A 17,470-nucleotide genomic window follows, 5' to 3' on the forward strand; every position below is an offset into this window, starting at 1 on the left:
TCTTCGTTTGTAAAAATGTTTATATTTAATGTTAAAATCTTATAAACTCATATTAGTTATCTGCATTCCTCATGAAATTTTATTAATTTGATTGAAAATCTGGACCTTTCTATGTTAATTACAATCCAAGATGGTGAAAGACAACCATACCATCTTAATATATACACAACTATCAGTGAACAACATTCGTCTTTAATCTACGTGAAACTCCATATATTTTGAATATGTTGCATACATGGTGGAGCAGTTATTTGGTTTATAGGTGAACACTGATATTTCCACGTTATACATTAACTGATTCGTTTAATGTGTTTAACTTTTGATTTTGTCATTTGATTAGAGACTTTCCGTTCAAAACCCGCATCAGATGGACTGAACTTTCAGTCTGGTAACTTTGATAACATTGTTTGATATTTTTAGAATATGTTTCAATATGAATGTTTGGTTACGGGTGTGAAACAGATTTACTTATATAAAGAGAGAGAGAGAGAGAGAGAGAGAGAGAGAGAGAGAGAGAGAGAGAGAGGGATGCTCCTCGTTACGCCCACCTTATTTATACGACCAGGGAAACTCAATTTGCAACAGTAACTGAAAACACACGTTTTATGTAGGCCAAATTTGAAATATACTACGTTTATCTCTATTATAATGCAAAATTAGCAAATCAGTCCAGTTTGATCTACAAATTTTTACAACGTTTATAGGCTGTGATTTTTTAGATCCTTCCTTTGAAGTTATGCAAAAACAAGTAAAACTGGTAACTTCATTTAAACAACCGTTGCAAAAATGGCTTTGTTTAAACACTTCTAGCTTATTAGCCAATTTATATTGGGTATTTGGTTATAGAGGATAAGGTTGTAACAAAATTTTAAACTGACCAATTAGGCAAACAATGCTATAAAGATAAATGAACATATACCTGAGACAGTGGCACGATTGAATACTTTATATAATGTTGTAATGTTGAATGCTAGAAGGATTGATTATAAAACTTTATATTTATTGTATTCTCAAATGGTTTCAATTTGTTATCAAGTTCTATGCATTTCATTTCAAAAAGAAGAAAAAAGCATAACACCTATTTAGATAAATGTAAGCAAAGGTTGCTGTTTGCAAATGCAGCTGATTCGCAAACAACGCCTATTTTTGGTAGATAAATACAATATATATAACTTTTTGTTTATTTTACCTACTGGTTCCCAGCTATGATCTCCATGTTTCATATCATTGAGATACAACTTGTAATTTTACATGTAAAACAACTATAGGATAGCGGGCAAATTGGATTCTCAGGAAGACCTAAAATTAAGGGAAGGGCAGTACAGAATTTAAGTATAAGATCAAACTCTTAGAAGTACGAGGCATATATATGTTGAAAATATGCCGCACGACCCTTTTGACTTTTGCAAAAAAATATCCTTTTCTGAGTAGAGTTGTTTGCGAATAGTTTGAGCCGAAAATGAAGTCCTATGGGAAATTGCATTGTCTATATTTAAAGAAGTACAACATAAAGGCCGTCATATTATAATGTTATATAAATTTCCCGTCATTCGCAACAATAAAAACAGCTGGTCTGGTGCATAACTTTTATATTTGGTTCCTATAAATCATCTTAAAAATGATAATTGTTTTACCTATAAAAATCTCTGAGTCCGAAAAATTCTCTCATTTCTGCTGAGGCCAGCTGAAACAGATCTAAATACGACTCTGCCAGAGGCTGTATAAGTGGTTTTATACAGTTCAATACGTTTCTGTTTGTGCAACAAATCCCCCTGTCAATGTCAAAAATGCATATAGAAAGATGATGCTGATTTTTTTCGTTTTCTTTTTTCCTATCCAACAACTTGTCCTTTATATCACAAATTTATACATTTTTTGCATTTACATGAAACAAAAACCATTTAGAGATTTCAAATAAATAATATGAGGGTAAAACAATCAATTCCAGGGGAAATAATCCTTTTTTTCTATTCATTAACAACTTCTTCCTGAGGTTCGAGGACAAGTTGAATATCATTCGATATTCCCTTATTTCGGCATTAGTAATTCTTTATTCACATTGCCTAATGAAAATATAGAAGAAAACACAAAGAACTTCACATTTTACTCGAGTTTTCTCATTTCGTTTTGATGTGATGTCATTGACAAAAAACTTCGTTTTAATGAAGTCAGAGGTTCTACTGTGAATATGGAGGTAAATATTTGCATTTGATTTCATAGCTAATGCTATAAGTACACAATTTCATATCATAAAAACAACAATAATACACCTTACTCTGCACTTTCAATCAATTCTGTAATATCAGGAACGTCACGCTGTACAAGGATACCACGATTCATTTTAGCTGGATCCAGTGACCAGTTTGATATGCCGATGAAGGCAACCTATAGGATAAATATAATTCTAAAGTTTTATTTTGCATGAACGAAGTTATACTATACAGGCTCAGTTGTGTCTGCTTAAAACCAATATATAAGACTTTAGATCATATGTTTCTTTTAGTGACAATCCAGTGCAAAAATGTGATATGACTGTTGAAGACCTACATCATGATGAAAGAAGTTGTAACACTTGTGTATTCTTCCTCAAAACTCAATTTGTGATCACATTAAAGGAAAAAAAGGTATTGTTGTTGGTTTGCGTTTTGGTCGTTTTCCAAAAAATTTTCAAAAACCGATAGCAACAGCGGAAATTACATTATACGAATCAAAACACTAGCTGAAACATCTTTTTGCAGAGAAACTTAGATTGATTCACCTCCTGTTTCTATTAAGTTTCACAAATTATTGGCAGTATCGTCCTCTTTGTCCCAACATCAATATAAGCAACACTTTTCAGTGCAGCTATATGATGATATAGTATAATCACAAATAAAGCCTAATAATGGAATAAATTAATTCAATAGTAGCTACACGTATCTATGAGACATCCAAACATATCAAAATGTTACAAAATAACACCAAATCAAATACAAATAACATTTACAAATAGTGTATTAAAAAGACTGACTTTTAAATGTTATATGTTGATGACACATATACATAATAAAAATTTGATTAAACATGAATTCGTGTATGCTCCATTTAAACTAAATGAACACTTTTGACTTCCGATCAACAGAAAGCAAATGTAAAAAATTTTAATCAAAATGTTATACCTTTTTATATTTTTCTTGATTTTCGTCATCGATGCATCCATCCTCTAAAAGTGGGTGTAAAGTCTGCAGAACAAAAAACAAATTTGATCATTAGCAATGACATAGTGCATGTAATGAAATGGTTACCTAATAACTTGTTTGTATATACAAATATTAAAAATTCCGATATTCTATCAATAATCTGTTATATCTCGGTAAGACAAATGGTACAAGTTCTGATATATTTTCTTTATTGACTGTTCATTTGTAACGATTTGTTGATAAACAATGTTTAAGGTATCGTTTATCCAGAAACATCCACTACAAAAGTCAAAAAGTCCGAAAAGACCAGTTTTTGTCTGATTTTGCATTAATTTTTACTCGACATTCTTTCTTTGCCTGAATAATTTTGAAAAATTCTTAACATAGTATGAATTTGTCTAATAAGGTTTTTGATTTTTCTTGACAAGTATTAACATTGTCTTAAAATTTCTCGACCCTTTCTGTATCATCTGATAAGAGTCTTGATTAGTCTCGACCAGTTCTTTATTGTCTTAAATTTGTCTCGATCAGTCTTGACATATTCTTGACATTCTTAATAATGTCTGAATATATCTTGACACATTTTTGACAGTCTTAAAGCTGTCTGAATATATCTCGACACAGTCTCTACTGTCTGAAAGATGTCTTGACACTATCTCATAAGTATAACTTTCGCCTGAATTGTGTACAGACACATTCCGAACTGTTTAAACACTTTCTTTTGCTGTTATGTACTCATTTTAAGTATCGCTAAACTAAACTTAGAAGAATCAAGGATTTGTATAAGAAAATACCCTTTGGATGCTTCTGATTGGGAGTACCCCAAATGACGCCATGTAGTTTATTTTAATTTATTCTTTATTAAACGTTTAATTAAATTGTTTTCACTTGGAATATATGTATTAGTTACTGACAAACAGCATTTGCCGGTTGAAAAACTGCCAGTCAAATTGTCTTTACTAAAATGGGTGACCTGAGGCAGTTTAAAAATGTGACCGTGTGACTTTTTTGAACCACACCATTCCTCTTGTGCGTGTGTGGCTTAATTCAAAAACTTATTAATTTTTTGAGGACAACAAAAACTTTTTTTATTCAAAATTGAGTGTTGTATATCATAATTTTATATCAAAACTGAAAATGTGTTATACTTCCCTCTTGATTTTTTTTCTCAAGAAATCATAGAACAAAAAAAATGTTTAGATCTTAATTATGCATGTCTGTGTGAGATCCATTTCATAAGACCAATTATTTCATAGGTTGGATCCTTTATAAATACAGATTTTTATTATTCCCGGAGAGATAATAATTTTCTTTTAATATTTCAGATCTGTTTTTATGTTAAATTATTTCACTTCATTATTTTGACGAAGAGAATCCATTTTAGTTCTAAACATTTTATTTAAAATGAAGATTTTCATTTTGATCTAACGACAAACTTTTAAAATTGTAGTGGCATGGTCAGTCAACTGAGAAGTTGCATGGCTGATTACAGGTAAAGCTGTAATTTTCCATTTGACAATTGTGTATACTCTGGGGTGTGTATAAATTATTTGGAATACCTGATTATTCTGGGGAACATCCTGTCCACATAGTAATACTAAATATATATTGCAACAAATGACATTACACAAATTTTCTTCTGTTAAATCAAGACTATACAAATCCTTAGAAGAATTAGGATATAATAATACTTTGCTATTAATAAAAAAATACATTTTGGAACAAATTGTTTATTTACCATATTAACATTGAATATTATGCATGTAGAATGAAATATGTCTACAGTTGCATTGGTTTTAATCATTTAAGCAATTATTTATAAGATTTAGGTATCAACATTTTTAATTATTTACAAACCACATTTAAAATGGTTTATATCAATATACCCACATTTGTATTGTTCACACTTAAAATTTCATAGCCGTATTTGTATTTATAAAAATATTTATATACCCAAATTTTTTATTATTTCATATTTACATGCCCAACTTTGGTTTTTGTTGTAATAAGTTTAACTTGAAACAACAGTATATTATACGAAGAGAAATAGATATGAAAGTTATTATAGGTATATTGGTCATTATTTGTAAAACTCAGAATTGTCAAGTAAATTTAAGACACAATTCAAAATGTTCAGAATAAGTCAAGCCATACTGAGAAAAAATAAGAATGTCAAGAATATGTCGAGAAATTTCAAGACAGTATTCAAATGTCAAGAATTTGTCAAGAAATTTTAAGACCATATTCAGAATGTCGAGAATTTGTCGAGTAAATTTCATACAAATTTGATATAAATCAGAATTTGTCAAGAAAAATGAAGACACAAGTCATCCTTTTGGAGAATGTCGAGTAGTTGTTCATGCAAATTAAGACAAAAATTGATCTTTTCAGACTTTTGGACTTTTGTAATGATCTCTTCTGAAATCTAAGGAGATGTTTAGCTTTGACATTTCTTCCTTGTTTCATTCTGTAAATGCGGTTGCATCATTAAAAAAATCACCTTACAAAAAGAATTTGTCTACCAAAGAGACAAGAAGTCAAATTAACAGATTCAGACCTTTAATAACAATGGAAAGAAATCGGTTGGTATAAGTGAGTTTTACAAAGTTTAGACTTTCTGTGTTGTTATTTTACACTTCTGTTTCAGGTCAGGGTGCAGGTTGGTACCAGTTAAATCATTTGGTTACACCTATCCTAAGTCAGGAGTCCATTGTTCAATGGTTGTCGTTTGTTGATGTGATTCATAAGTATTTCTCGTTTCTCGTTTTTGATATAGATTAAACGTTTGCTTTCCTGTTTCAATTGTGTTACACTAGTTATTTTTGGGGGGTCCTTTATAACTTGGTGTTTGGTGTGAACAAAGGCCTATTAATGTTTACTTTTACATATTGTGACTTGGATAGAGAGATGTTGCATTAGCACTCAATCACATTTTCTTAATTCTATTTTGACAAAATACGGCGAACGACTGGTGTGAACAAAAGCAAACAATGCTATAAACGTCCATGTTCCTAAGATATTTTAAGAGCGTTTTACAGACACTTGAATGTAAAAACATGTACAATTAATTATAAGTCAATAATTTGATTCAATATATTGTTAACCTTCAATGGCATTCTTGGAGAGTCCTCAGCAAGACCAACTTCATCTAATACAACTACTGACACATATCTGTCAAGGTCTTTATCTCTTTGGTAAGAGGCACACTGTCGAAATGCACCAATAATTCCCTCTGGTACTGATAAAGGACTGCATTGGTAAGATACCATCTGAACCTGAAAACAAACAAAATCTTATACCGAGTTTATAATTAAATAGATTCAATAAAGCAAAAGAAAATGGTTATTTGATGGACGCTTTTTCGTTTTACATGTTAAGAAATATTTATTATTATCTTTATTTTCATGTCTTTGGAATAAAAATAAAAAAATTATAAATCACTCGAATGAATGTTCAATGCATAAATCTAGCTAATTATGTTTTTACCATAGCTTTTGATAACAGACACATCCTTCCACTTACAAGATATTTGTGTCCACATATTTTTATTACTTTTTATGATAAAAACTTACCTTGATTTAGAGAATACAAAAGTAAAATGTATGTCTATGACTTATTTTGACATGAACTTTTATCCATCTTATAGTATTAAATGTTGGATTTTTACTTGAAGAAAAAAACCCCATGACTTATTACTTGATAAAGCTTATTTACAAGGCTTACAGGAGTAACACGCATGGTCTCCATGTGGAAAAGGATCTGCTTACCCTTTCGTAGCACCTGAGATCACACTTGTGTTGCGCAGTCTTCTTTTGTTATGTTTTGTGTACTGTTTATCTTTTTGTCGTTTTTCGTGTTTTGACATAGCATTGTTGTCGACTGAGTTTGAATATCCGTTAAATATCTTTCGCCGCTCTTTTAACAACGACCATGTATGAATGATAAAAGCAAAACATAACTGTTATAGTGGATTTTAAAGTCATACCATTGTGATTGTATTTTCATAATACCATCATCTCCACTATTTAAAATAAATCAAACCTTTTTTGTCCCTAACGTTTGTGTTTATTACTCACACATTCGGTGTTCGAAAATGTGTGTCTTAATATTTTCTTAGTTTATCGACAGAAAAATTTGTGAAAAGTATGTTTATAATCCAGCAAATACCCTTTCAATGATTACTGCACTGCAGTCTGGCATCAGTGTTATCGACCCAGTAAAAATTAATGAGTAAATTGAGAGCTACTCTCGGGTAAATTAACACTATACGGACTTCATTAACAGAAATGTGATCTTTGCACAAAAACTTCTATAACAGTGTTAATGGGGAAAAAGAAAAAAAAATAACATTCCTCATGTTTTAGAGTCACCATCACAGGCTGGTTAACCGATACCATGTGTCGGTGTCTCGACTCTCTAGTGATTTTTTTCGCGGTCTAAGATCTTAAATTACCACAACATATGTCTTAATTAAAACAATCGTTTCCTTCTCGAAATTTTGACAGGTAAAAGATAAAAACGTTTGGGCGTAACACATGAATTGCAGAAGACTCTACCCCCTTCTGGCTCATTTTTGTGTTGGTGTTATTCCATTGGATTCTATTTGTTACCTTGTTTTGTGTTTCCTTTATTATTAACGATTTGGAAATTTGTAAACTACTACCGTCTCAATTAAGGTCCTTATTTTTTATGTAACGAAAGACCTCACTATATTTCTATTGATTATTATTATTCTTTCCGCAAAACCTTAACGATATTTCTCAGAAATATATGTGGTAATGATATCAGTTGACCAAAAGTTATCTTTTGGTAAGAGCACAACGCCGTAACATTTCCTTTCTAGCGGTTATTACTCTGATCACCTAAAACCTTGTTATCATTCAAACACCGTAACAACGTGTCTAACTGTGTCTTATTAACAATCCCGTCCAATTTTCACGAATGCAACTTAACTAAATAGGTTTTTTACAGGGTTTGTACTGACACGATCAACACGACGGGTGCCACATGTGGAGCAGGATATACTTACCTTTCCGGACCACTTGAGATTACCCCATGTGCTTGTCGGTGTTCGTGTTGTTAAGTCTTTAGTTTTATAGTGTTGAAAGTACTGTTGTTTGTCTGTTGGTCTTTTTCTATTTTAGCCATGGCGTTGTCAGTTTATTTTCAACTTATGAGTTTGAATGTCCATGTGGTATCTTTTGCCTCTCTTTTCGTGTCCCAGAAAGAAATAATGTATTTTTGACCTTATTATGTGTTTTCGACCTTATTGAAAGTGTTTAAACTGTGTTTTAAATCTTTTTAAGATTAACCTTGACCTATGACCTTACATTTTTTATTAGATATCTCAAAAACCATTATCATGATTATACTTACGGAAATCGTGTACAAAGAAAAAAGAAAGTGTTTTTAGGACGCAATTTTTTAACATTTGACTAAAGATATTTGACCTTTCCTTAAAGGGCTTAACCTTCAATTTTGAAAACACAAAATTAGTTTTAACTCTGGAACCAAAGGTTCTAGACCCATTGGGTCTTTTGCAATGATATCATAGACAAATGACCATATTGTAAGGATTAATGTGTGTTTTATGGCTTTTAAATACATCTTTCGCCCCTCTTTTATTCAAACATTTTTTTTACATAACGAAAAAAGGAAAGACCACTGAATTGTTCACGAACAATTAAAATTTTAATTATTTACTCGTTTTTATAAGCTGGTATTTTCGTCAAATCCTATTGGTAATGTGTTCTAATAAATTTTTGGGTGTTAAATGTTCAGCAAAGAATAAATTATTTGTTCAAGTCATGGCTTTCATATAAAAAAAAAAAGAAGATGTGGTATGATTGCCAATGAGACAACTCTACACAAGAGAACAAATGACACAGAAATTAACAACTATAGGTAACTGTACGGCCTTCAACAATGAGCAAAGCTCATACCGCAAAGTCAGCTATAAAAGGCCCCGAAATGACAAACGTAAAACAATTCATACAAGAAAACTAATGGCCTAATTTAAGTACAAAAAATGAACACAAAAAAACAAATATGTAACACAACAACAAACGACTACCACTGAATTACAGGCTCCTGACTTGGGACAGACATATACAAATAGAATGTGGCGGGGTAAAACATGTAAGCGAGATCCCCCTAAGCTGGGACAGTGGTGAACAGTACAACATATGAACGAGCTATAAAATTCAGTTGAAAAAGGATTGACTCATCATATAAATACAAATAGAAATACATCTAACAAAATCACATAGTGGACGTGCCCGGGTACTTGTATATCCCAACAACAAAAAATACTGATCTTAGAATACTTGCAGTTACTGACAGCTAGTTCAAAGCCACTAACAACTAATAAAAAAATCATGCATCTTAGACAAAATTGTCAATCAGTACACATCCAACATCCAATGAATTTAGTATAACGACGTCATAAACAGTCAGAGAAAAACATGACCACGTGCAATGCCAAGATACAGGTATCGACAGATGTATGTTAATGTATGTTCAAAATGTATACTTATTTATAATTGATCAAGCCAATGATTCATATACAAAAATGTATGACAAGGCAAGCTTAAGAGATAAGCTGAATCGATTTTGTTTATTAATTGATTCAAAAGCTATTACATACCTGTTTGTAGGTTTTGAAAATGTCATCCTGAGCAGCATTTCCCTGCATGGAATCAGAAACTATAGTCTTTGCTAAAGATTTAGAACTTCCAGGTTTACCAACTAAAAACATTGGTATTCTCATTTCAATGCACACTATCATCATAAACACATTCTCCTTTAAAGCTTGATTTTTGGCAATGTTCGGGGCAAGCTTTACACTGTCTAAAAATACAGATTGGCACCTATAAAAAAATGCAGAAATATAAGAAACACTGAGATAGATATAGGAAGATGTGGTATGAGTGCCAATGAGACAACTTTCCATCCAAGTTACAATTTATAAAAGTAAACCATTATAGGTCAAGGTACGGCCTTCAACACGGAGCATTGGCTCACACCGAACAGCAAGCTATAAAGGGCCCCAAGTTCATTTAGGTATCGATTAGATCTGAAATATTGATTGCCTTTTAGTACATCTTTCACTCCAATACATTCATTTCATTTATAATCATTAACCGAAATACGACGCGAGATTACCCAAACTTGAATGTCCTTTTATAAATAAGATGCAAGAAATGAAATTAGAATCTTATAAAACAAATTTTTTTGTATGCAATTGAAAAAGAGGATTTTTTTACTTAAAAAGGCTGATTTTTGCACTTTGGTCAGATTGTTGTCTCTTTGACACATTCCCATTTTCCATTTCCAATTTTATGTATTCATATTAATGACTTGTATAACACGTATGTCAAAGCAGATAAAAAAAAAACAGACAGTGTTCAAATTCGTCTGAACTGTTCTAGACACACCAGATAGATGTTTCACTGTGAACAATACTATGACTAAAAAAATGATAAATAACTAACAGCTGTTGTCCTAATCATTGTTATTGCCAAACAGATATGTACACTCTACAAAACAATTCGAAAAATGCATTGTATAAAATCAAACTATAAAAATGTATCAAATTCATATCAATATATACTTTTAATAGATTTTTTTTATTTTCTAGGGAAGATAAAAACCCATTAGACAATAATTAAACTAAGGCAAACAAAAAAGATATAAAAGAGCTAAAAAAAATAACAGTTTCGACAAAACAATAAAAGAAAACCATAATTAAAAAACCGAACTTTGAGAGGAAAATTCAAAACGGCAAGATCTCGTCTTGCAACTCTGGTTAAATCACATCTACACGTTAATCAAAGCCCATATAAATACATCTTTATTACTTTGAAATTTCCTGCTCTATTTCATCTGCTCCCCGCTTCAATTTAAGTGGAGATTTAAAATACTTTGCCACTGTTTTTCGATAGCCATTTCTGTTCTTCAAACAAGCGTGGTAACTCACTCCGATCGCAAGAATGAATGCTCTAGTTACATCATCAACCTATAAAAAAAACAACAGCTGTAATATAATTGATTTTCGTGTTAATGTTGGGTAAATAGAGAAATGATAGATAGCTAAAAAAAACCCAACAAAATCAAAGTTAAAGTTCATTGACATATAAATTCTTGGTCAACTAAAATAGAGGCGAAAGATACCAAAAAATATTCAAACTCATAAGTCGAAAACAAACTGACAGTGCCATGGCAAAAAAAAAACGAAAACCACGAAATGTCAAACGAAAAACCATAAAACACGCATATAGAAAAAAGACAGACAGCACGAATCCCACACCGAATCAAGTTGGATCTCAAGCGCCCAAGAAGAGTATGCAGTTCCTGTCCCAAATACTGCATTCGTCGTGTTGCGCGTATATGTACAAATCAAGTGATAAGTAATTTACATTTGAGGAAAAATGTACGTGATTGTGATACAAAAATTGGGACATATCCGTCGTCATCTGTAAATCAAACCTACAATCTAACAAATATGATAATAAAGATTACCTCCTGCTGCTGTTTGATTTCTGGTATCTCATCATCCGAATCTGATTCAGGATCAATATTTCCGCGTTGTTGTGTCATCTTTCTAAACAGTAAGTTTTGTGTTTGACTTTGTTTTTTGAACCAACTCATCACCTGCAAAGTCCTTTCTACGTCTCGTAGACTAACAAAACTACACTCATCCTAAAATGTAGCCATATTATATTTGAAATATATGTTATTGTTACAAAAATAAATCTTGAATGTGTTGAACGCAAAAACATTTACTATGTGATGTTATCTAAGTGATATATTTTGAATGTCACTTCTAAATGCATGCAAAATATAATTTGTGTTTTCTTGAACCAAAAAAAACAATTATGTAAATAATATAAAAAGTAATATAACAAAAATACCGAACTCAAAGAAAAACTCAAACTGAAAAGTCCCTTATATAATGGCAAAATTAAATAAACGCTGAAACCTATCAAACGATTGGAAAACCACCGTTATATTCCTGAATTAAATGTTTTCTAAAATTGTACATTAAAATTATGTCCAGGAAAAACATTGGTGCGTGTTGAATAAGCGAAAGTATAAGTGTAACCTGATAGTGTTAATTTTGATTCGAGCCAATGATGAGTCTTTTGAAACAAAAAAGTTTCAGCTCCCTCAGGCAAAGTTGAACTTAGATGAATTTAGATGGATTTAGTTATTTTTGCATGTACTTTTTTGGGGGTCATATGCATTTACAACCGTTTCGGTTTTAATACATCATTGGCTTTAAAATATCCGGCTATGTTCCCTTTCACTGAAAGAAAATCCAGGGAAAAAACGCATGAAATTCATAACTTGTCGTTCTTTTTTACAGTGGTGGGTCTATACTTTAGATGGATTTAGATGGATTTAGCTATTTTTGCATGTACTTTTTTGGGGGTCATATGCATTTACAACCGTTTCGGTTTTAATACATCATTGGCTTTAAAATATTCGGCTATGTTCCGTTTCACTGAAAGAAAATCCAGGGAAAAAACGCATGAAATACATAACTTTTTGTTTTTTTTTTACAGTGGTGGGTAAATACTTTGGCTCGAGGACTATTAGCAGTCCCTGATAGTCAGAACAGTAGTCAGTAGGTTGGTACTGCCATGATTCACAACAAACCTTTCTTAAAGTGTCCGTTTATACTTAAATTGCAGATTTCACCTTCCTCATGCAAAGTTAAAACTAGATGAGTTTGGCTATTTGGTATGTCGTTTTTTTGTAATAAAGGTCTTCAACGTCATCCATTGCTTTCAAATATTCAGATTGGAGCGTTCTGGATGAAGATTAATGAAGAAAAGATATCTTTAGTTTATAGATATTTTGTTGATTTAATAACAAATTACGTCTTTATAAAAAAATATGAAAAATACTTTTTCCCATAAATCATCATAACAGTTCTTACTTTTTGATTTCTCATATAATCTTGTGATGCAGTTAATATGTCACTCAAAACTCCATCAAGGTTTCGTAATGATGGCAACTCTCCGTTCTTGATCTGTAATTCAAATTTACATGAAGAAAGTACTTTTGTTATGTTGGTTAGTGAGGAAGCAATACAGACTGTATTTTTCTACTGGTGAATACATTTATACTGATGAAGATACATCAAAGGATGTTGTATTAAAACACATTGCAGTATTGAAATTAGAAACATTACTGTTCTAGCTTATGAGGTGTTGCTTGAGTTATCCAAAAAAAGAAACACATTGTAAATAAAGGCAACAGTAGTATACCGTCGTTCGAAATTCATAAATCGATTGAGAAAAAAACAAATCAGGGTTACAAACTAAAACTGAGGGAAACACATCAAATATAAAAGGAGAACTACGACACAACAGAAACACAACACTAAAATGTAGCACACACAGAAACGAACTATAACATAACAATGGCAATTTTTCTGACTTGGTACAGGACATTTTAAGAAAAAAATGGTGGGTTGAACCTGGTTTTGCGGCTAGGTAATGGAAAGAGTAGTATATAAACATATCTATAATTATATATTAGAGCACTCATTATTATATGCATACCAGTCAGGGTTTCTTAAAGGCCATTCGACTATTTACCAACTCTTGGAAATCTATCATAGGGTTTGTCAAAACCTAGACAAAAAGTTATCTACCATTATAGTATTTTGTGATATATCAAAAGCCTTTGATAGAGTCTGGCATGTGGGCCTTATTCAAAAACTACTTTCGTATGGAATATCTGGTAAACTATTAGACTGGGTTAAGGACTATATCAGCAACAGACAGCAAATTGTTTTTATAAACAATGAAACTTCAAATCAGGGAAAAATCAAGGCAGGAGTTCCGCAGGGATCTGTATTGGGTCCTCTACTATTTCTTTTATATATTAATGACATTACAGATAATCTCCATAACCTAGCCCGTTTATTTGCAGACGACACCTCTCTCTCATATTCTGGTAGCAACTTTCAAACAATTGAAAGTGATATTAATAAAGACCCTTTTAGTTTAAATGAATGGGCCAAAAAATGGTTGGTAGATTTTAATCCAAAGAAAACCAAAGCATTGGTGATTGCAAATGTTAAACCACCAGTAATGAATATTTTATTTAATGGTGAAAACGTTGAAACTGTTAAATTTCACAAGCATTTAGGTGTCACACTTTCATCAGATGGAAACTGGACCAGCCATATAGATAATATTACAAAGTCTGCATTAAAACAAGTAAATGTACTAAGGAAACTAAAATTTACACTTTCCAAAAAAAGCTTATCCAATATCTATGTCACATTTATAAGACCACTATTGGAATATGGATGCGAAGTACGGGATGGGTGTTTTGAATATGAATCTAATAAACTAGAAAAAATACAATTGGAAGCTGCAAGGATAGTAACAGGGCTAACAAAATTTTCAAGTTTAGAATCCTTATATTTTGAAACGGGCTGGGAAACTTTAGCAGAAAGGCGTAGACAACGAAAATTAACAATTTTTTATCATATGCATAATAAATTTTGTACCGAATATTTAATCGACTGTCTACCTCTACAACCGAAGAAATAATGATAATTATATACCCCCAAGATGTAGACTACGAATAACTGAAAAGTCATTCGTACCATCTACTGTCAGAATATGGAATAATTTAAATCCAACAATAAGAAACGCACCAACTATCCCACAATTTAAACGAAAAATAAAGGATGAACTATTTAGACCTCCAACATATTATGGTGAAGGGCCTAGAAAATTTAATATACTGCATACAAGACTAAGGCACCAGTGCAGTTCATTAAATGCAGACTTAAATAAGATAAATGTAGTGAATGATTCTAATTGCTCCTGCGGTTCTCCTGTTGAAGATGCCATCCATTACTTTCTAGAATGTCAATTATGTTATAACCAAAGAATATCTCTGATTAATGATCTTATAAATATGAACATACACATTGATATTGAAACGCTTTCGTTTGGAAAAGATGAATATAATTACGAAACTAACTCTAAAATTTTTGGTAAAGTTCGTTATTTCATTAAACAGTAAAAAAGATTCTAACGTTCTAAGTCAGCAGCTTTCTTTTTTCTTTCTGTCCTATTTGCTTTTTTTGTTGCTATCCAATGTGTGACTCCTTCCTTTATTTTCTATAACTGTCGCTATATTATGTATGTGTTTGCTGTCATCATATATGTGTATTATATATATGTAAGGAGAGGACTTACTATAAGTTGTTATAACTTGTGTCCAATCCTATTGCTTGATTATTGCAATAAAATATTATTAAATTAAATTCTTTTGCTGTTATTCTTTGTATTGCATTTCCTCATATATTCTATGACATATTTTAAATCATCAAGAGATAAGAGAAAATTTCGATGGCAAACAAATACCACTTATTGAAGCACAGACGCATCATGGTAAAAGGAAAACAATAGACAAACACGAAAAATCAGATTCTACAGATTAAGCAACACGAACTATTCAAAACCTGGTTATGCTGGACAGTAGTAATTCTTATTCCATTAGTGTCATCCGTGGTTTTGCTCACGAATTGGTTGATCCATACGATGTGTTTTTGTCATAACTAATTAAGGACATTTTTACCACGTCTTAGATTATGGTTTACCATTTAGGTCGTCTGGTCTTTTAAGTACCGAACATGACCTATTCCCGAATATAACTGTTTTGCTGAGTGTGAATTCGCATTGCTATAAGACGTGTCACGGTATTTGTTATCCAACATTCGTGTATTTGGTTATGATGTTGTATTTGTAATTCTGATCGGATATTGTTAAATGTCTTATCGTTTGTAGTTGTAATTCTATTTTTTTTTCTGTTCGTATTCAAAAGTAAAGATAATTAATCACCCAGATTATTTGTAAGATTTTAGTTTTAAGCAACTAAACGTACACAATTTATTTGTTTTACAGTTTGATTCAGAAGAAAAACCGACAAAGCTAGATAAAACAATTAATTTTCTAATTACTTACACAATTCTATATTATTAGTCTTGTAATTGTTATAAAATACATCAAATACGATTAATTTCCCACCTAATCTTGAACTGCATTTTATATATCAAATTTTTAGAAATTTACCTGAGACGTCATTTTGTAGCGTCAATCCAGTCGTGTGATAGATAATGCGTGGTTATGTTTTGCAGTTTTTATGTGATGCCCTAGGTTGTTTTAAGTGTTCGTTTTCATTCTGTGGTTAGTCAGCACTTCGGTGTTCACATCAATATCAATTATATGGTATTTTTTTTTTATAAATTAACTGTTTGCAAAAGTATGAATTATTTCTCTGTCCTGAATGTTCTTGCATTTATTTGTACTTTAGTTCTGTCATGTAACGTATCCTTTTAGTGTTATATTTAACATTGCCATAAAAGCGCGAGGTTTGGCTAGCCTCAAAACCAGGTTCAACCCACCATTTTTCTTAAAATGTCCTGTACCAAGTCAGGAAAATGGCAGTTGTTATCTTATAGTTCGTTTCTGTGTGTTTTACATTGTCGTTAGGTTTTTTATTGCACTTTAGTGTTTCTGTTGTTTCGTTGTTTTCCTCTTATAGTTTATGTGTTTCTCTCGATTTTAGTTTGTAACCCAGATTTGTTTTCCCTCAATCGATTTATGACTTTTGAACAGCGGTATACTACTGTTGCCTTTATTTGCTGTGTGATATACCACATTCACATCCGGGGATTTAATTAATTGGTGAGATTTCTAACAAAAGAGAACACTGCAGATAGGGGTTATATTAAAAAAGGAGGTTCATGTGTGATCATCGTGTGACATAAGATTGAATCACGACGAATCTGTTAAATGTTCAAAGATTTTATAGGATTAAATGCCTTTTTAAAGGCATTTATTGGTGTATTAACTCAACCAATTCACTCACAATCAAATAAAAGTCCAAAGGACTTTTGTGATATGTTTGTGAGTGACTTGGTCCAGTTTGCACACCAATAAATTCCTTTAAAAAAGCGTTTAATCCTTATAGTTGTTTAAAATTGGAGATAAGAAATTAAATTTCCACATTCTTAGCTCTATCACATGTAAATTGTATATTTATGTCATTGAATTGGCCCGGCGCATGAATGTACTTTTTGGTAAACGCCAAAAAAGAACTCCATGAAATTTCCTATCTAATAAAAAATAAAACTGCAAAACTATCTTATTATCATTCAAATGAATGATTTTGTTATTATTATTAAATTAAATGATGCACGCAAAGTGAAAATAAATATTTTTAAAGTCGCCGCCATCTTGTTTACATTGGTTACA

At 31.5% G+C, this 17,470-nt stretch overlaps 1 protein-coding gene across 1 annotated transcript in view; it reads right to left on the minus strand.

Annotated features, from left to right (window-relative positions):
• The window catches only part of LOC127701800 (E3 ubiquitin-protein ligase RNF213-like), a 195,587-nt gene that overhangs the window by 90,570 nt on the left and 87,547 nt on the right, over nt 1-17,470 (minus strand). The window contains exons 16-23 of the mRNA XM_052205765.1: nt 13,123-13,215; nt 11,700-11,879; nt 11,039-11,196; nt 9,826-10,048; nt 6,284-6,454; nt 3,159-3,221; nt 2,276-2,385; nt 1,635-1,772 (exon numbers count right to left, since the gene is read on the minus strand). Of these exons, the coding sequence (XP_052061725.1) occupies nt 1,635-1,772; nt 2,276-2,385; nt 3,159-3,221; nt 6,284-6,454; nt 9,826-10,048; nt 11,039-11,196; nt 11,700-11,879; nt 13,123-13,215 (1,136 nt within the window). The remainder of the gene's footprint in view (nt 1-1,634; nt 1,773-2,275; nt 2,386-3,158; nt 3,222-6,283; nt 6,455-9,825; nt 10,049-11,038; nt 11,197-11,699; nt 11,880-13,122; nt 13,216-17,470) is intronic.

Source organism: Mytilus californianus, unplaced genomic scaffold (assembly GCF_021869535.1).
Source record: "Mytilus californianus isolate M0D057914Y unplaced genomic scaffold, xbMytCali1.0.p SCAF_5, whole genome shotgun sequence".
In the NCBI taxonomy this organism is placed as follows: Eukaryota; Metazoa; Mollusca; class Bivalvia; order Mytilida; family Mytilidae; genus Mytilus; species Mytilus californianus.